At 59.3% G+C, this 20,445-nt stretch overlaps 1 protein-coding gene across 1 annotated transcript in view; it reads right to left on the bottom strand.

Moving 5' to 3' along the window:
- Nucleotides 1–18,678, bottom strand: part of LGR6 (leucine rich repeat containing G protein-coupled receptor 6) — a 113,144-nt gene extending 94,466 nt beyond the window's left edge. The window contains exon 1 of the mRNA XM_058533816.1: nt 18,394–18,678. Coding sequence (XP_058389799.1) covers nt 18,394–18,602 — 209 coding nt within the window. The 5' untranslated portion in view covers nt 18,603–18,678. The remainder of the gene's footprint in view (nt 1–18,393) is intronic.
- Nucleotides 18,679–20,445: the final 1,767 nt, after the last annotated feature.

The following is a 20,445-nucleotide window of genomic DNA, read 5'->3' as shown; positions in this document are numbered from 1 at the left end:
CCAACACCTATGGAGTCCCCACTGTACACCAGGCCCTGGGCAGGTGACGGAGCTGCAAAGTCCAGGCACGTGCGATCCCTGCCCTCCAAGAGCCCAGTCAAGTGGGACAATGACAAGAGAGTGGACCAGTACAAGCCTGAATGATAAGTGCTGGGCCTGGGCTGGAGCGTCACAGGCGTCCCCAGACTAATCGATGTGGCCTTTTGACTCTGATCTCAGTGGGTTCAGCTCCTATGTCAGGCCCCACGATCCTGTCCTCGTCTATGAACTGTCGCCTCCTCATCTCAGATTGCCCATCCATGTGGCTGGTCTCCCCATGGGGCTGGGAACTCTCCCACGGCTCCCAATTACCTGTTCTTGTCACACATAAACAACACCAGCTTCAAGGTCCATTTTCTATGCAACAATGGAGGGCTGGACCACACGCGGCCCCCCACTGGGAGGACTGAAGAAGAGTGTGAGACAGCCCTGACGCAGGAGGGAAAGAGGACAGACCCAGCAAACAGAGCTGCCGTGTCCTTCAGGAGTTGCCCATGTGTCCCGCCAAGCCCGGGTTTCCCCTGACTCCCGGCGTCTTCTCCAGCCCTCACCCGGATCCCCAGCTCCATCTAGAAGCAGCATGTCTGTGTGGAGGTGCATGGGGTGAATTCTCTCTCCCCATCAGACTTGAAGCACCTCGGAGAGAAGCACTGTGACATCCTGTGAGACGCGACCTCCCCACAGGGAAGAACAGTGTCCCCCAGGAGAGGGGCTGGGTGGAGTGGGGAGCCGGGAACGGGGGCAGGGGAGCAGGTGGGAAGGCCCAGGACAGCCCCGGGGCAGGAGGTGGGCCTGCTTTGCGTGCCGACTGCAGCCCTGAGCCTTGTTTGTTTACAGAAGCTCCTGGTCCTCCTGCCTTTACATCACCAGATAAAGAGGCAGGTGTGTCTGGGGCAGAAAACCAAGAGAGGCCCCTCTATTGAGTCACCCCCACACCCACATCCGGATGGAAGCTCTCCTCTCGCTTCAGGCCTCCCTCCTCCCCTTCCCATCCCCGCAACTCCACTTGCCACGACCCCCACACACTGAAGAGCAGCCACTCACCGCCCAGGCCCCCGCCGGGGCAGCACCAGATGCCTAGCCTCACGGTTTTCTAAACTGGGCCGGGTCCCAGTGTCAACTTGAATCTGGTGGGAAAGAGCAGAGGCTGGAGGTTCAGAGCGTGTAATAAGCACTTCCTTTGCCAGGGCAGACACTGCTGAAGCCTTTGCAGACCCACTTTACAGGTGCGGCTCAGCAAAACTAAGGTCCTTCTGAAGCCAAAGGCCTGGAGGCTGTCCAAGCGCAGCCCTCCACCCCTCCCCTTCGCCTCCACTGGAATACCTTTCACAGTTTATCCTGGTCTCTTTTAATCTAATCCTTTTATCGGGCCAGGGAATGAAGCGTTATTTATTTCCACTTAAAAGAAGAAACGGATACTCAGAAACATCCTTACCTCACATCTAGTCACATGGGTAACAAGCAGCAGAGCCAACCCACGTGGGCCGGTTTGGTTGAACCCAAGCTCCACAACAAACAGTGGCTGGGTCCCCGTGGGTACCAGCCCAGCGCTCCCTGCCCCCCTGCCCGCACCCCTGCCCATGCCCCCCCTGCCCACAGGGGCTGAAAGGGCCCGGAAGTGGGGAGGCGGCCGCAGCGTCAGGAACAATGGAGGGGGATTAGGGCCGGCTGGGAGGGCCCCAGGGCCCCGCCCGTCACGTCGGCCTCTGGGTCCCGCTCCCAGGACCTGTGGAACTTTCTGGAGCTCGGCTCCCTTCCTCCAAGCCCACCTGTGCACCGCGCCCTGCTCGGGGCAGGTCCTGCCATGCCCGCCCTCAGTGGCTCCCCTCCTCCCAGCGCCACTGGCCCCTGAGGCCCCCAGTGCCAGGTCCCAGGGCGATTCCTGCCAGGTTCCACGTGATCCTGTCTTGCCACCTCCGTCCTTCCCTCTGGCTGGCACCCCAACAACCTACCCTCTTCCCTAACTCCTGGTTCATGGGACTTGTAGAAAGAATAGATCCAAGATCTAGATCTAACACTCTCGTCCAGCAAGAAGTCCTTCCTGAGGTCTGGCCTCACTCCCTCAGGCTGCAGTTGGACTGAGCAGAGGGCTGCGCCTCCCATTGGAGTGTAATGGTTTGTGGGCTCTGGTGTCAGACTGCCGAGTTTGTTTCTTGGCAGTAACATTCACCAGTTGTCTGACATGGGGAAGTTACTTTTCCTCTCTGTGCCTTAGTTTCTGCATCTGTAGAATGTTATCCAATGGCTCCTCTTCCAGGAATTGTTGTGAGGGGTAAAGGGGAAGACCCCTGTGTGCAGGGTGTTCGCTATGCCCACCTGGGGCCAGGAGTGCCAGTTAGCATCCCTCCCCCACGTGCAGTCACCCCAGAACCCTTCATCATGGAGAGCAGCACCACAGAGTTATAGCAGAGCTGGGCCGGGGAGGCTGCAGGAGGGGAGGGCCTTCTGGATCAGACTGGCCCTTAGAGGGCACCAGCTGCTGCTTCTCTCTGATGTCTCCAAGTGGTGCCACTGCCTCAGCCCTGATCACGCATCCTTTGATCTTCTGATCTCTGGCCATGGTCCTCCAGCCAAAGGCCTTCCTGCCTGCCCAGCCTTCTCCGGGGAGAGGCAAAGGGCTGGTCTCCCTCCCCTCCCCCAAGCTCCTCCCTCCTCCCTGTGTTGTGTGTGCGTAACCAGGACCACATAGAGGACAGTGGAATAGACAGCTTCCCTCTGAGGTGGTGGAGTCTGGGGGAGAGGGGACATGGGGAAGGGCTGGCCACTGGGCTACCACTTGGCATGGTGCCCTGGGCTGGACCAGACAATGGTGGAAAAGTGCCTTCAGCCTAAGTTCCTTGGTCCTAGTACCATTGTGTGCAGAGCCTCTCTGAGCCCTGGAGGAGGTATGTGCCCATGTGTACAGGAGGAAGGGAGGAGGAGCCACACCCTGCCCTGAGGAAACCGCCCTCTGAGGACAGATTCAGAACCACAGGCACAGCTGGACAGAGCCTTGAACCTTTGTGCTGGAGGAATCTCAAGTTCCTGTGGATCAGGAGACAGTCAAGGGGGGCTTCCTGGAGGAAGCCTGTCCTGCAGTGGCCAAGAGGGACAGGTTTAGCCATCAGGAAGTGGCCTTTGCAAAAGGGAATTGAGCTGGGGTGCTTAGGATGGCAGTGAGGGATGGTGTAGTAGGCCAAATGGTGGCCCCCCAAAAGATATGTCTAACGTCCTAACCCCTGGAACCTGGGGATGTGACCTCACTTGGAAAAAGGGTCTTTGCAGGTGTGATTAAGTGAAGGATCTTGAAATGAGGATGGCATCTTAGACTATTCAGGTGGGCCCTAAACCCAATGACAGCCGCCCTTATAAGAGACACACCCAGAGGAGAAGGTGACGTGAGACGAAGGCAGAGATAGAGTGATGTGGCCACAAGCCCAGGAAGACAGCAACCCTGGAAGTTAGAAGAGATGCACAGTGCATGCTCGCCTCGAGCCTCTGTAGTGATGTAGCCCTGCCGACACCTTGATCCTGGGCTTCTGGCCTCCAGAACTATGAGAGAACCAACTTCCATCGTTGTAAGCCACCCAGTTTGTGGTACTTGGTTATAGGAGCCACAGGCATCTATACAGTAAGTAGTCCAAGGGTCTCAATATACTGCTGGTCCTCTAGGCCCCACTGTGAGCTCCCCCTGCCCTCTCCCTCTGCTCACCCTCCACCACTGGCCTCCCTCCTGAGGCCTCAGACCAAGCTGATGACCTATTCTACGCTTCACCTAGGAAACTCATTCCCACCCTTGAGACTCCTCCTGCATCCACTACGATCCAGCTATTCACTCCTGGGTGTGTAACCACCGGAAACGCATCCATGTGCTCACCGGCGACTGTAGAAAACTGATCCCAGCACACCATGGATGTGCCCCCAAACCAGAAAGCGTCCGGTGCCCAGCAACAGAGGGATGGGTGCATTGTGCCATGTTCTCCACTGTGAACGTGCACAGCAATGAGAATGAGTGAGGCACCCATGGCGGTGGTGTGGACAGATCTTCAAACACGAGGAGGGAAAGAAGCCAGACACAAGATAGGGCTCCATTTACACAAGTTCAAAACACAGGCACAATGTACTTGTGCTAGAAATCGTGGCAGTCATTACCCTCAAGGAGGCGGGTGGTGACCGGAAGGAGGCGTGGCCGGTGGAAGACCCTAGAAAGCAGCTGACATTCTGTGCCTTGGTCTGGGACTGGTTACACCAGTGTGGTCAGCTTGTCAACATTTATCAGGCTATACGCTTGCAATAGGTACCCTCTTCTGCGATGTAGATTATACTTAAATAAAATGTTTTAAAAAAAGAGACTCATTCTGGGGGCCGGCACGGTGGCGCAGCAGTTAAGTGCCCACGCTCCACTTCGGCGGCCTGGGGCTTGCAGGTTCAGATCCCGGGTGCTCACCGATGCACCGCTTGTCAAGCCATGCTGTGGCGGTGTCCCATATAAACTAGAGGAAGATGGGCACGGATGTTAGCCCAGGGCCAGTCTTCCTCAGCGAAAAAGAGGAGGATTGGCAGATGTTAGCTCAGGGCTGATCTTCCTCACAAAAAAAAAAGAAGAGAGACTGGTTCTGAAAGTCTTCCATGAACCTCAAGCTGCTAAAGTTCCTCTCTCAATTCCCGTGGCGTCTTGTGAATCCTTCTCAGGCTTTACCTTCTTGAATTGAAGGTGCATTTTCGTCTCACTCATCCGTGTATCCCCAGCACCTTGCACAGACTCTGGCATACAGTAGGTGCTCCACAAATACTTTCTGAGATTTGCTGGCAACGCCAAGGGCTTTGGTGTCCTCAAGCTTCCCTCCCAGACTTCCCTGGCCATCAGTCTCTGTGCCCTGGAGGGTCACAGGACTCCACAGCGGGCCATGTTCCCCCACCTCCTGAGTCCCCACAATAGCCGGTGCATCCCTCCATCCCAGACTCACAGGGTGGTAACTTGCTGACCGCTGGCCTGAGACCTCTCTTCGCACAGACTGCAGGCCTTACTCATCTTGGACCTTCGGAGCCCAGGCAAGTGCCAGACACAGTGGAGGTTCAAGAACCAACAGCCTCAAGTCACCAGAGCCCTCTCCATCCACGCCCAGAGGCAAGCACATACCTCTGTTCGTCTTAGCTTGTTTGAGACTGGATGGAAATTTTCAAAAGAGGTTTTCTTCAAAAAAAAAAAAGAATAGCAAAGAGAATGAATAGAAAAGGCGAAAGCTTCTAAGTGGAAGGGTTTACAGAACAGATGTCTCATTCTAATGAAACCCGAGCCTGGCCACCAGCCGGCTGACTGGCAGCTTCAGAGGCTCCGCAGCACGGCTCCGTCCTCACCGCAGTCGTCTGGGTTGCCTGCCACACCTCTGGCCTGCAGTGGAGCCAGGTCAGTGCCACTGCCAGGCCTGAAGAGGGCTGCGCACCCCCGCTCACCCAAGTGAGGACCTCTGCTCCAGCCTGGGCTGGTTCCTGCTCTGCACCTCCCGCCTCTGGCCACCGGTTTGTTGATTCACTCACTCATTCACTCCTCCCCTCATTCCACCAATATTTTGGGGCACCCATGTGCGAGGGGTGTGTGCCAGCACCGAGGAGATGGGAGGGCACTGGCAGCTGGGCCCTGCTTTCCTGGGGCTCCAGCCTGGTCTGAGAAACAGACAAGTAAACGGGATGAGCCCAGTGGCAGAGCGGGCATGCAGAGCGGAGCCCTCGCCAGGGCTGAGGGGTGAGGTGGGCTCCCCCGGGGAAGAGGCATCTCAGTCAGCCCCTTGTGTCCTAAGACAAGCCGATGCATCCTTGGCTTCCTCCAGAGAGAATCCCCCTGGATCCTACTTCCTCCTGCCCCCAGAGCTGAAGGCTTCTGGTCTGAACCCATTTCTTAACCACAGCCTGGCAGGAAATCACAGAGAGGCCCACGGGCTCTTTCTTATCACCCCTGATGTGAACCCGTGGTGCACCACCCAAGTGCACAGTAGGTGAACTCAGTTTGTGGTGGGGGGGCAGAGACTCAGCTGATGGTCTGACCTCCCCAAGGACCGGCTTTAGGGCAGTGGTTGGCCCAGTTCAGAATGTAGGTTCCAACTCAGCGGATCCAGGCCAGGGCCTGAGCTTTTGCCTCCTAACATGTTGCTGGTCTGTGGACCACACTTTGAGTAAAAGGCTTTAGGATATCCTAATAAATCTCCTTTAAGCAACCCCTCATAAATGTTTTTCTAATCACTTTTTTGCTAAATATTGACCAGACTGCCTTATCAAGACATCCAGGTGTGGCCTGGCTGAGACAAGGGTGCTGCCCTCTCCCAATACGGTGGGGCCACACGGGCATTGTGTGGGCCAGCTGCAGCAGAGCGCAGGGAGCAGGGAGGCTGTAGTGAGGTGCAGAATCCCGTAGAGGGGCAGGGGAGGCCCTCAGCCTCTTCATCGCAGGCGGGCCCTCCAGGATCCCTGGGGACCGCATGGCATCTCCATCTCTGGCCTACAAGTTTGCCTCTACGGGCCAGGCCCACTACCTCGTGGAGAAAGTGAAGCGACACCCAGTCCACCTGCCAATGCCTATGGGCTAACAAAGCAGGGGGTAGCTGCTGGCTCTCTCCCCTGACCAAACAGGAAGGAAACTCAGGAACGTTAGAGTAGGAGGGAGCAGGCACACCAGGAGGAGCTTCCCAGGGATCACATTCCTGAGAGTCAGCACCAAAGCAAGCGGTGGGATGGCGAATGGCTGGCCTGTCCATGTGGGGTTCCAGCCCAGGCTAGGGGCAGGGGCTGCAGCAAGCCTTCAGGAGGCCACCAAGCCAAGCCTTGCCACTACTACACTCTCCACTCCCTCCCCCCTGCAGGCCCCAGGGCCGTCCACTGGCCCCAGGCACACCAGGGTTCCAGGGTTAGCCAGGTATTTCCCAACCACAAGCCCCACCCCCAGCAGGTCCCCCGGGCCCCACAGCGTGGTACCTTTGGGCCCCCATGTCCGTCTGGATGGTGAAGCTAATTCCTTCTGGCAGGTGGAGGCAGGGCAGGCAGAGGGGGAATGGCCCCCTGGGCTTCTGCATTCTGGGCAGGGGAGCCAGCAGCGAGGCGCGGGTTGGCGTGGCGTCGGCAGGCGGGGAGGGGGCGGGTGGCATTCCTCTTTCCGCTGGCTGCACACAGTTAATGGGGGGCCTTGTTCTGGCTGGGCACGCAGCCCTGGAGGTCCTGGTGGCAGCCCTGCCCTGTCCCAGCCCCGGGATCTCCAGTCTCCCTGAGTGAAACTGTGAGTCTCAGGGGACCCCGGCACCTCCCACATGGGGCTCATCATGGCCTATCCCGCTCCTCCTCCTCCCTCTGCATCTGTACTTAAACACAGTTATGGTCTCTATAATATCCTGGGTTCGGGAACTATCAGCCCACAGGAAACAGGCCCAGAGATCAGAGGGCTTTTCAGAGGCACTCAGCATAGACAGAGTCCCAGCCAGGGTCTCCTGATTCCAACTCCATGGAGCAGAGCGCAAATCTGAAGCTGCAGGGTGACAGGGGTCACGGAGGCTGCAGACAAAATCGAGGAAGGGTCTACCAACACCCCAGTTCTCCCAGAATGTGCAGCCTGTCACCGCACACTGCAAAGAAAACCGCAGCAGGAGGTGGGTGAGTGGGAGAGGGGCTCTGCGGGTGGGGGGCTCACACGGTGTGTGACCAAATCCTAGTCTCCCTCTGGGACCAGGACTGGGATTGCTCTCTGGAGAGTTGTTCACATAATACAGCGCCTGGCACGGCCGTGCCTGCTGCTAAGCGCAAGCTCCGCACACGTTTGTCGTTGACTGAATACAATCGCTCCCACCCCTGAATGGTCACAACGTGCTGGACTCGCTCTATTAACTCACATATCCCCGACAACAACCCTGTGAGGTGGTCATCACTGTCATCCCCATTTACAGGTGAGGACACTCAGGCCAAAGAGAGTAAATCCTCCCCACGGGCTGTGGAAAGGTGGAGCCAGGACCTGACCCGGGCTGGGGCTCCAAGACTCGTGAACTGACCTCTCTGCTATGCTAGAGAAACTGGGAGGAGCCGGCACACAGGGCGCTGAGCACCCCCGCCCGCCCCGGTCAAGCAAAGGCCTTGCCCACCAGGGTCTGATGACTGACTTGTTCACAGAAGCACCGAGACTTTCCGCCCTCTGCACGGAGCACCCATGACCCTTGTCCCACGCTCAGGCCCAGGACCCCCCAGCCCAGGATGCCCAGTCTGCCTTCTAGCCCGGGGGCCACCTCAGGTGCCTCTGGACAGGGGCTGCCCTCCTCCCATCCCTTCCTCGTCCACCTCGAATGTGAGAACAGATGAAATGTATCTGGGGTGTTGGAAGTCGCAGGGCCCTTCCAGAGAAGGATTCTCATTTGAATTTATGACCACTTGGATGGAAGGCAGGTCAAGAGAGAGCCTCCTTCTACCAATCTGAAGCGTGAGGCTCAGAGCAGGACCGGCTATGTAATTTGCAGGACCCAGTGCAAAATACAAATGCAGAGCCCCGTGTTTAAAAAGTATGAAGAATTTTAAGACGGCCACAGCAAAGCATTAACCCATGCGCGGGGCCCTTCTGAGCCGGGGCCGGGGTGACACACAGGTGGCTCATCTACGAAGTGGCCCTGGTCACCCAGCTCACAGGTGCTAAGCCTGGAGACTGTCAGGGGAGCTGGCTCTTGGCTCCAACTCTGCAGGTCTGCCCCCAGGTGAGTGTGGTGGGAGCCCAGGCCCGTCCCAATTCTTCTCTCTGGCTTTTGTCCTAGACAATTGTCCCCTTCCTGTCTTGTCCGCTCCCAGCCTCCTAATCTGCTCTGTCCACCACAAAGGCAAGAGATTAGTTTACAGCCTCAACTCTCACAATCCCTGGACACTTGATCCACCTCCTGTCCTCAAATACCTCACCCCCGGGCTGCCCCAGATCTGGGGCTGAGGGGGAGGGAGAGAGACCAAGGGCATGTTCCCACCCCACGATCTATGTTCTGCATGTGGCCCTGTCCAGAGACCCTGCAGGTGGAGGCTTGTACTAGCAGGGAGTGTGTGTGCGATCGAAGGGGAGGTGTGAGTTGATCCTGAGAAGGAGGGACCAGGAGCACAGACCTGACTTCCGGAAGCTACCAGTCTGAAGGGGGAGGCACGGCCCCTGTCCTCAAGAAGCCCCGAGTCCAATGGAGCAGAGAGCCCCCATCAGATGGACAGGCAGACGGACACACACGCCGTACACAGACGGGGGTCTGTAATACCACCTGATGTTTCCACAGGAAGGAAAATGACACCCCTGTGCTAAGGTCCTCCCGAGCGGGACCTCGCTTAATATAACCACTTCACTGGGGAGAGACGATTACCCTGCCTCGTAACGCCCGGTCCCGGGGTTCTTCCCTCGCACCACAGCCGCCTCTCCAGGGATTCCTGCCTCTGTGGCATCAGTTAGGATGAGCTTTCCCCGCTCCATGCCCTGCCTGCTGCTCCTCATCTGGACCTGCGTGCACCTCTCCCTCCACGACACGTCCCAGCTGTTTGTGGACGTGCCTCAGCTCCCTCTCTGAGCTGCCGGGCAGAGGAAAGAGCCTGGCTGTGGAGCCCCCAAGCCTCCCTCCACCCTTGGCTCCCCCGCTTCACTGGGCGCCCCCTCGCCTGAAGGGGGAGAGACAACAGTGCAGGCATCACTGGGGCGGGCGCGTGAGGAAGCACCCAGCCGACGCCCTCGTGGACACGGGCATTCGGTCCACACCTGTTAAACGCGTGACCGAGTGTCACTCCCACCACAGCTGGGAGTTCAGTGGCATTGTCACTGACCATTGGCAAGGGGACGGGGGCTCTGCAGCACAAGCTGGGAAAGAGGTGTTAGAATTACGTGGTGCGCTGACTGCCCTGGGGCTCAAACACAACCTACACAGTGCAGAGATCTCGCACTGGACCGCGCTGTCCTCTGTGCAAAGGAACGTGAAGCCGACTGGGAGAGGCCCTGGAGCAGGGTCCTCAGACCGGCCCTCCTGGGAAGGCTCCTTCCACAGGCGGCGTTCAGAGCCGCTTTGTGGCTGCTGCCTTTGGCCCATTTCCCAGGAGCCAGTGGTAACTGAGGTCGGGAGACAGTTCAAACCTGCAAATCACACAGGGAGTTAGAATAAACCTCCCCATACCTGGTCCCCCATAGGCCACCTAGGGAAGCACTCCTCCGGCCCTGCAGGGACCCCAGCAATGTATTGAGCTGGGGTGATAGCCGGTGATGGTGATGGCTTCTCCTTGGCACCACCGGTCCCCTCCTCGTCCCCTCCAGAAGACTGTCTGCCTTGGCTCGGAGCCCGGGGACCCTGTCCAAATCCCTGGCACTGGAGCACCCGGCACCCGCCTCTGTCTGGACACTGTCAGGGACACCTCACCTCTTCCGGCACCTCCGAGGGCCAGGGCAGGGGACGGTGGCAGGGAGAGAGGATGAGGGGAACGAGGTCTGGGTCTCTCTCCAGCAAAGCCCTGGGCAGGCAGAGCTGCGAGGGTGAGAGCAGGGTTCCGTGCCGGCCACAGGTTCTCCCTCCTCATGCTCCCCCAGCGGGGCTCAGGGTGGGGACCAGCCGTGGCTCTCACACTGGGCTATGTGCCGGGCCCCGAGCCAGATGACAGACATGTTTCCAAGAGCTGGTAGGTCTTACGCCCACTTGGAAGCTTGGGAAACAGAGGCCTAGAGAGGCGGACAAACACGCAGGCCGTCCAGCCGGTCAGTGCTGGAGTCGGCACCTGACCCCAGGCCACTGGCCGCAGACACGGCTCCCTCCTCGCCGGCAGCGCCTCCAGGTGTTCGAGACAGGGTATCTTCCGCCCGCCCGGGTGCTGCCTGGGGCTGGCTGACGCCCTTGGCGGGAGCACTGGCTGATTTAGCCAGCTGCTGGACACCTGGGAGCCGTGTCTTTAAGCGGGCCCTGAGGAGGAAGAGGCAGAGAGCCCTGCTCCGGAACATCCTCCTCGGAGAGCGGGACAGAAACGGCTGTCCCGGTGGAGAGCAGAGGCCCCACGTGCTCCACTCTTTTCCTAGGCTCCTGCTTCCCCTTCTCTGCCCATCCCCGCCCGAATCCTCTGGCCCCAGGACTCAGGACGGGCCTCTCCTCCTCCCCAGGCCTGCGCTGACCAGCTGGTCCTCTCTCTCCTCACTGCTGGTCCTCGGAGGACGCTCCCATGACCAGCCGGTACAGCGAGCAGACTTCTCCGGTCTCCCCTGACAGAACCATCACCGCGCCACCATGACCACCTCACTGAGGACCCAGCCCCTTCCCCTCCAAGCAGCCCCCACAGAGGGACTCCCAGAGACCACTGCTGGCAGACGCGGGGTCGAGGGGGAACCACTGATTCTTCCCAAGAAAGACAGGAAACTGGAAATGGGCTTGAAGGAGCTGCTCAGCCTGGGAGCTTAACATGCCCAGAGGCTTGTCCATCCCCTCAGAGCTCAGAACCCCCAGCTCTGACCCCTGCAGGCAGTGTAGTACAGTGGTTAGGAGGGAGCCTGCGGAGTTGAAATCCCAGACCAGCAATGACTGGCTGGCGGCCTTAAGCAGGCTCCTGGACAACTAAAAGCCTCAGTTTCTTGTTCTGGAAGATGGGGCAGCCCTAGAACCTCCCCCCAGGGTGCATATGAGATGATGCGGGTAAAGAGCTTAAATTAATGCGGAAAATGCCAGTGGCTACATTACTGGTTAGGACAGAGATACCAGCATGACGGCAGGTTCCTAGATGTGTCTTTCTGGGCCCATTGGGGCCAGGCTTGCTGGGCCCCAGGAATGGACCTTCCTGACGATCTAGTGTCTTCCTGGTGGAAAGGTCACAGTCCAGAGAATGAACACTTCAGCCGGGATGGCATTCCCACCGTGTGCTGGAGTGGATGGGAGAGGCAGAAAGCTGGGTACAAGGTGTTTCCCTGGCCCAGCCTCAGATACTGCATCTCACAATGATCAGCGGGCACCCGGACGCCCCAGGGCTGGGGGGATCTAAGACATAGGCCTTCCTTGTTGGCTCTGGAGGAGAAAGAGGAGAATGGCCGGAAGAGAGAGCTGGACGTGGGACGCAAAGGAAACCTCTGCCCTGGAGGTGGTGTCGCAGAGCAGCAGGCCCAGCCCCCACCTGCCCGCTGCCTGCCTACTGCCTTGGCATGGCTCTGGTGGGCACAGAGCCAACCCCAAGCTCTCCCCCAACCATGTCCTTTTGCTGCTTCCAAAATAACTCTCTGCTCACTGCCCGAGTTTGGCCTCCTGGGTGTTTTTCTCCTCCTGAGACCTGTTCTCCTGCGTCTGAAGGGCGGGAGGAGAGGCCTGAATGGTGGTGAGAAGTTGGGGACCCTCCTTTCTTACCAAGGGACTAGTTAGCACAAAGGGGCTGCCACAACTCTGAGACCCCCCGAGTCACGCCGTCCATTTCAGTTTGGCTAAAAGTTGTCATTTCCAACAAGAGGGAGGAGGGTTGGGAATTTCTCCCCACCCCCATCTCTTATGCCTTCCCAAGATGTCCAGACCCCCAACAGGACTCCTTGTCCTCATCCCCTCTCCCAACAGAGTGAGTTACGAGCCTGAGGTCACACAGCATGTTAGGGACAAGCTCAGAGGAAGAGCCCGACCAGCCCCTTAGGGCGTGTCCCAGGGCAGCCACAGAGCAGCATCACAGCAGCCATCCACACTGTCTGTGGGCTTCACCAGAGCCACTCTGATTCCACAGGATGGGGTTCCGGGGAGAAGGGAGACTCTCCAGACAGCAGCGACCTAGGAGCCTAGACTTTTCCTCTTTGGAGAGTATCCCATTAGGGCCAGGCCCCGTCTCCTCTAGGCGTTCCTGTGAGGAACATTGCTTCCTCCATCATCCCAGCCAGGGGCCCAAGCAGAAAACCGAAGGTCAAAGGGAGTGGGCCTTATTAGTAAGGCGAGAGGGAGGGGGATGGAAGGGGGAGGAGAGTGGGGGAAGGACCTGACAGGGCTCTGGAAGACTAGACTCCGGCACCCTAAACCCCATCCTGTCACAGGTGGCTCTGCTGTTCCCTCTCTGGGCCTTAGTAGCCCATTTGTAGTAGAAGGGGTTGAGAGAAACAACACGAATGGTCAACATTTGAAAGCAGCCATGTCATGAAAGTCACCGGCTTTGCTTTCTGTCTCATTTGCTCCGCACAACCCTTCCAAGTAGATACTGTTCGTGTTTCCATCTCCCAGATGAAGAAACGGAACCTTTAGAGAGGTGGACTTGCCCGACGGTGCGCGGCTCCTGAGCGTGGAGCTGACACGGGCCGTGCACACCAGGCTGCAGAGCCAGACCCTCCTCCGGCAGGGCCTCTCTGCTCCTCTGTCCGTACTGTCTGCCTCTGCCTGCGGGGCACGGGTCAGCGTGGGCAGCAGCTGCACGTGTGGGCTATCAGGGTCGAGAGCAGTGGAGCAGGGGAAGGTGGGGCTGAGGGGGTGGGCTGGGAGCCAACTCTGCCTAGAGCCAGGCTTTCTTCTCCTCCGCGGGCCGCCCCACCCGGCCGCGCCCCTGCTGGCTGCTGCCAGACCGAGAGGTTTCCTTTTACTTCTGCCTGGGGCTGTTTCCTGCCTTTCCTTTGAACTGGGGTGTTGACTCCCCACACACTCGCCCTCCTCTGGAGACGGCCCAGGTCAGCCCTCAATGGGCCCGTCCCCCCGGGCTCAAGGTTCCCAGGGGACCCCACTTCCCCAGTCACTCTCCCCTCCTTTGCCTTCTCCTCTCTGCCCTGGTCTGGGCGCTGCCTCCTTGTCCCCTTCCCCCTGTCCCTCCCCCACTGCCCACACCAAGCAGCTCTCCTGGGCTCTCTCCATCCTGGTGAGGAGGGGAGCTCAGGGTTAGTTTCTCCCTGCCTCTCCCACTCTCTAGTCTTTCAGCCAAAACGTGTAGACATTGAGGTCCACAGCAACAGAGGGACTGGGGATTAGAACTCATGAATCCCAAGTTTCCAGGTGAGGGGGGCAGCTTTTAGAATCTATTAGAAAGGGAAACTGAGGCCAGCCCAGGAAGGGTAGCCACGGCAGTGAACAATGAGACCCGCCTGTTGATCCCTGACACATCCTCCCCAAGGCCAGCTCTCCTGCACCGGGGCTGTGTGTTTCTCTGCTTCTTCATGGGACGGGCCCACCTACAGCACGGCGAGCAGTCTGGGGTCTTCCTTCCCCTGCCACGAAGCTCTAAGACTGTGCAGCTAGGAGGAAACTACAGCCGCTCTGGGTTCCCAGGCCAGCTCCCCTGTCTGCTCACCAGCCCCTCTCTCCCCTCACAGCATGTCCCACACACACTCACACCCACACACATACACACACACACAGTGACAGACACACACAAGGACAGACACACAACACACAGACACACAGACACACACACACCCCTATTCCACGCCTCCTCTCCTCCCAATGCTAGCTCCAGGACTTCCTCCTCCAGGAAGACTTCCCTGACTAACACTTCTCGCCCTGGTCACCCTAATAACCACACTGCTAACGTTGGTTGAGCTCTTCCCATGGGCCAGACACGATGCCACACCCTTCACAAACACAGCCTCAGTGAATGCACACAACAGCCCTGTGAGGAAGGCATTAGCTCCTTTTACAGATGAGGAAACCAAGTCACAGCTGGGCCAGGTTCATACAGCTCATAAGTGACGACCACAGCCTGCCTGTTAACCCCTCTGCTCTCTCCCCCGCACCTGGCCTCCACCTTGTTGGTCATGGACACCCCAGGAGTGACAAAGAGGATGCAAATGACCCAAATCTACGCACACACACACCTCGTCTGCCCTCTCAGACCAGCTCAGCGGCTGTCACGGGCAGTCCTAAAGGAAGTGAAGGCCCACGCAGGCAGGAGGCAGTCCACGGGTTGCATGGAGGGGCCCCTCCCTTGGCCCCAGTTGGCATAGGGCGATGGAATGGGTGCTTCAGGGTAACTGCAGGTGTATGGGCCCTGGGTCTTTTACAGCCAGCCACCTAAGACGGCTCTTCTCCAACAGGATATCCACTTCCTGACACGGCCCGACTCCAGGGCAGAAGGAGGGACTCTGAGCAACTACCCAGATTCCCCCACTCAGGGCAGCTCTGGGTATTTGCCAGCAGGTACTTGCTGTCTGTATAATCCTATCCCTTCCCTGTGTGGCTGTGGACGGGATAGAGCGGGGGGCACCAGGCCTTCTCATCACCATCAGATTGGAACGTGCCAGAGCTAGGGCTCCCTCTTCCCAGATTTGTTCCCAGAACATGCCCTACCCGGGGAGAAGGTCCAAACCCAGTGGATCTCAACAAGTCTCATTGAACTACAGTTCGGGAGGGGACTTCAGAAAAGAGCGACACCTGAGGGATTATGGGAATCTGAAGTCTGTCCTCCCAACCTTGACCAAATGGGGCTGGCATCCGGCCCCAAAGTAGGCATCATTTTTGGACTTGAGTGTCACAGCGAAAGATGGCAGTTGGGTATCAAGAAGACTTTCTGGTCTTCCCCAGAACCAGGATGCAGGGAGGCGGAGATGTCTATATCGTGACAGGTGTCATCTGGAAGGCAGACTCTCGCCTCCCTGGGGAGAGAGGCAGATGTGAAGTGATTTTTACCAGGTGGGGTCGAGGACCCACAGGTGCCTTCTGGAGCCCAGTGCCTTGCTGCCTCCTATGGGTCAATCTATGGCTCCCTCTAAGGATCTTCAAGTGCCCACTGGTCTGCCACTTTCTGCACATCCAAGTGTTTAATTGTTTACCTTCTCGATCCTGTGTCAGGAAGACACTCCCCTCCCACCCCCAGCCCCAGTGTTCACCAACTGGTTGGACCCCAAGCCCCTGGAACAGCCGAGCACTGACCAAGACTAGCACCCGCGGCGACTCCCCAGCACACACCACAGATCATCCCCTTGGGCTCCGCACTCACATCCAGGGGTCAGCCTTCCTCCTGCGTGCAGGGCCCTGGGAGCTCCCCTGCACCTCCATTGAGCACCAACAGGAGGCTACGATTTGTGGGTCACTCCTGGGTGTCAGACACTGTACCGGGTACTTGTTATGGACATATCAGCTCATTTCGTCTTCCCATCCACCCGCTTCTTTCCATATACACATGCAGTACCAAGGCATGGAGGAGCTCTGTGACTCTCTGCAGATGCAGAGCCGGGAAGGAACCATGGTCTGGGGCCCAGACAGAGAGGCCCCGGGTCTCATATCGGCAGATGTAAATCTGCACCGTCCTTGGCAAGACATGGGTTATGAGGGGCAAGGCCAGGCTGGGCGTTCCCTAACATCACTGAGAAGGGAAAGGAGCCCCAAGACCGCCTGCCCTGGCTCTGCTCAGCGACAGCCCTCCTGCCCAGTCCACCCTCCATGTGTCTGTGACCTGGCTGCTCTCCCAGAAGGAAAAGGAAGAAGGCTCCTCCTTCCAGCACCCTCGGGCCAGGCGCACCTGCAGAGACCCTTTCCTGCACCATCCAGATGAGACCCCTCCACAGCCCAGGGCAGGGGACACGGTTCTCTCCCTCTTCCCTCCAATACTGCAGAGCCCACTGCTCATTCCCCCAGGGCCTCGGGACCCACGCGTGGTGTCCTCCCTCTCCCGCTCTCAGAGGCCCCAGAGAGGGGTTTTTTCAATCCCCAGGGAGACATGGGACCAGCTTAGAATATCCCACCTCCTTTGAACCCAAATGCAGACTTCACAGCTCCAGGGAATTGTGACAAGGTGGTGGGGAAACCTTCTGCCAGCAGGGAAGGCGGACACTAGGATTCCCAGGGTGGCATCCTGCCTCTCTTTCCTCACGTCCTTCCAGAACAAGGGTTCTGGGAAGGCAGGTGCTGGGAGGAGGCTGGACCAGTCAGCATCTGGTGGGTCCTGTCTCCCCTGCGCCTCACACAGGAAAGGGACCTTTCCTCTGCTCCCCCAGAGAAGGCTCCACAGAAGTTGTTATCAAACTCTTTCTAGCCACAGAACCCTGACTTCAAATGACACAATGTCATGTACCCCAAGATATAAACCGGCTAAAGCAGGGCTGCTCTGGGTGTAGCAGGCGTGGGGTCAGAGCCCACCCCCTCTGCCAGCTCTCAGGCGCCCTCACACCCCCCGGGTTGGCTCACGGTGCTGGCCCCTGCTCCACTCCCTGGACTGTGAAGGATTCAACTGGCCCTTCTGGAAGGAGGACACTATTTTCTCCCTCTCACTCCCTTCCCTGGCCCACAGCCTGTGCCTCTTGGAAAGGGGGCCGGGGGAGCATCCCAACTAGGGACAGAGAGATTGAGAGGGGAGCCCCATGAAGGGCTGCAATTCAGGACCCTCCACACACCACCAGGACACCCCCAGCACTGAGTGCCCTGGTCCCATTTAGTGCAACAAACACTTGCCGGGATCCTGTGAAACCTAGCCCAGCTCCCTCTTCCTCCGAGCTCCCGGGGCCTGGAGCCCCAGAGCCATAGAGCTCCAGAACCCTGCACCTGGGACAGAGGGCCCTAGGCCTTCCCACCTGCTCTCCTCCTAGGAGAGGAGGTGATGGAGTGGGGCAGGGCTGAGCTAGGAGGTTCCCTTCCCCAGAGCAGGGGTCGGGGGTGGTCTGGAATGTGCTCTCACACACTCCTCCTGCCCGGGAGGCAGCAGCCAGCCCCCAGCCCTGAGGCTCTGGGGGAAGCTCCTCTGAGCCGTCCTCTGGAGAGCTGCCCCCAACAGGTCCCCTTCACGCGCCATCTCACCCCAACTCAGACTCTAAAAACGGTTCTCTGGTTTTCAGCCCTGGCGCCTGCCCACAAATTAGTGTCTCCAACACGGCCTCTTGGGACACGACTTCAGAGAGGCCCCCCCGGGGGAGGCAGGAGGCCTCCGTGAGGGAGATGCTGCTGGCAGGGTCCCTTTTGGAGGAGATGAAAGGGGGTAAGGCCCCCTCCTAGCTTCTGGGACCCCCCACCAAGGCCACCCAGCCTCAGTGACAGCTCTGCTCTCCTTGCCGTGGCTGAGGAACTGACAACCTTTCCGCCCACGGCAGCCCCCTCCCCTCTCCTCCACCACCCGTTCAGTCAGCTTCGCCAGCAGCCACCCTATCAGGCACTGCCCTGCTGGAGAAGAAAACAGCGCGGGGAAGGGACAGCCAAGCCCGGTCCCTCCAGCGCAGGGTCCGGAGACCCACCTATACGGAGCCTGAGCCCCTCAGTGAAGCCACAAGACAGGGGCCGGCTGGGAAACCAAGGACGGGAAGCCAGCCTCACCCTGTCTAATCTTCAGCCTTGGACCTTTATCCCCGTCCAGGCCCGCAGCAGTCCACTCCGGTGGGGGGAAGAGCCCCCCAGGGATGTCTGTGCCCCAGGGCACCAGCTGGACAGGTGTCCCAGACTGAGGCTGCGCAGGCGCTTGCGGGCAGCGGGTGGGAGCAGGGAGGGCGTGTGGGCCAGTACTCACAGGTAAGCCGTCAAGGGGTCCAGGTCCCCCGGCACGGTGGAGAGCCCGAGCTCAGAGCAGTCAGCCGACAGCATGATGCCGTCCTCCTGGCAGTGGCAGGGGGCTGGGCAGGCGGGCCCTGGGCCGGGCTGGGGGGTACCGCGGGCGCACGGGATGGCGCACAGTGCAACGCAGAGCCACAGTGCCCAGAGCCCGGCCGAGCTGGGCATCTCGGCGGCCGGGCTGCGGGGCACCTGGCGGGTGCGGGCTGTGCCTTGGGCAGGACGCTTGCGGGCTCTGCTCGGCTCTGTGTTGGTGGGAGCGCGGCCGGTGCGGTCAGAGAGAGGCAGGCATTGTCGAGCGATCGTGCTGTGCAGTTTCACGGGCTGGGCTTGGCCCCGGAGGGAGACGGGCGGAGGAGGAGTCAAGGAAACTTCTACGCTCCGCGCTCCCCTTCCCTCCTTCCTTCCGAGCTGGCAGGAATTTCATTCAGGAAAAAAAAAAGCAAAGAAACCCAAAGCGAGGGAGCAGAGCTAGCATGTGGGGACCTGCACTTGTCTGGAAACACGTCCCAGGGCTGGTGGGCTCGGACCCTCTTGCCTTCTGGGACTGCGCAGCGTCGCAGGGTACTCAGACGAGGCTCCCTGGGAGCCACCTTGGAGCACCCACAGGTCCCCAGCCACTGCACATGCTCATCTACAGGAGGAAACTGAGGCCCAGGAGGGAAGGATTTGGTCAGGTCACACCGCTGCCTGCCAGGGGGCAGCCCCAGAATGGAAGTCAGGGTCGGCCCTTGTCCCGTCTCCTGGGGAGGAAGCTCAGGGCTGTCCTGAGAGGTGGGGCTGTGAAGGGCTGGGCGGTGGGCAGTGAGGAGCCTTCTCGCTGAGCAGCCCTGCCTGGCCACCCAGAAAGAGAGTGCGGTTCCACTCACCAGGGGCCATTGCGTGAAGCCTGTGTCCAGTCCTAAGGCCCCGGACCCTTGGTCCTGTCCCAGGACCCAGCCAGGTGGCCAGGCTGAGGGGCTGCGTCCAGCTGGTGGTCAGAACCTGCCTGAAGTCTGCAGATTGGCGCCACCTGGAGGCCAGCGCTGCAGCTCAGCCACCTGTGCTGGAGTCCCAGGGCCTGTCGTAGCCCTGGAGCCTTGGGTCAAGAGCAGGGTCACTTCCTGTTCTCTTCTGAGACCAGGTGGGCTGGCCGTGCTTCCTTCGTGTGGCCCCTGCTCTGTCTCTCTCACAGTGAGCCAGGCCCAGGACACAGCTAGAGCAGGCTGTCTGCCGTTCTTGCTGTCTTCCCGGGGTCCATCCAGAGTGGACACGGAAGCCGAGACCTCGGAGGCAGCCGATAGTCCTTCCATCCCTACCTCCATACCCCAAGACCTGCTCATCAACTCCTCTCCCGTTCTCTGCTAGCCTCCCAGGGCCAAGCGGCTGCACAGGTTGGCCCAGAAGCCAGCAGACTCAACTGGCTGTGGCCATGGCCCTGAATGTAGAGGACCCTCCTAGGAAAGCCAGAGGATGGCCCTGCATGGACGGCCCCAGCTCCCGTTACCAGAAAGATGCACAGATGGGAGCTGTCCCCACCTTCGCATGTGAGCCTGCACCTCCGGCCTCACTCATCTGTAGTTCTGGCTCCATTACCTTACACTGTCCAGTGTGGGGGCCCAGGCTCGAAAAACCATGGTTGGGCCCTGTTGTGACCCCAGTGATAGCCCCTCGCGGGGGGCTTGGGCGTCTCATAGCTGAGCTTCCAGCCTGTCCACCTGAGGGTCATTGTGGGGCCAACCCCTGGACTCCTGATAAGCACAGTGTCTGAAAAGGATATGACACTCAGTTCCCTGAGGGGGCCCCAGAGCCTGACCTCATTCTGGGAAGGCCCCTGGCTGAGCAGAAAGCCCCACCTCTGTCCCCTCCTCCCGCCAGGCCCAGGAAAGGCCATCCCTGACCCCTGACCCCTTGCACTTCACCAGTAACTCAGGTTGGCCAGTAAGAGCTCCCCCTGCCGCCCATTTGGAGGTCTAAGTGCCTTCCAGGACCTTCTGCTCCCACTGGCCCAGGCTCTCTCTCTGTCCCCCCA

Source organism: Diceros bicornis, chromosome 38, assembly GCF_020826845.1.
Source record: "Diceros bicornis minor isolate mBicDic1 chromosome 38, mDicBic1.mat.cur, whole genome shotgun sequence".
Classification (NCBI taxonomy): Eukaryota; Metazoa; Chordata; class Mammalia; order Perissodactyla; family Rhinocerotidae; genus Diceros; species Diceros bicornis.
Note: the sequence above shows the minus strand (reverse complement) of the source record. Positions and strands in the feature narration are given on the sequence as shown.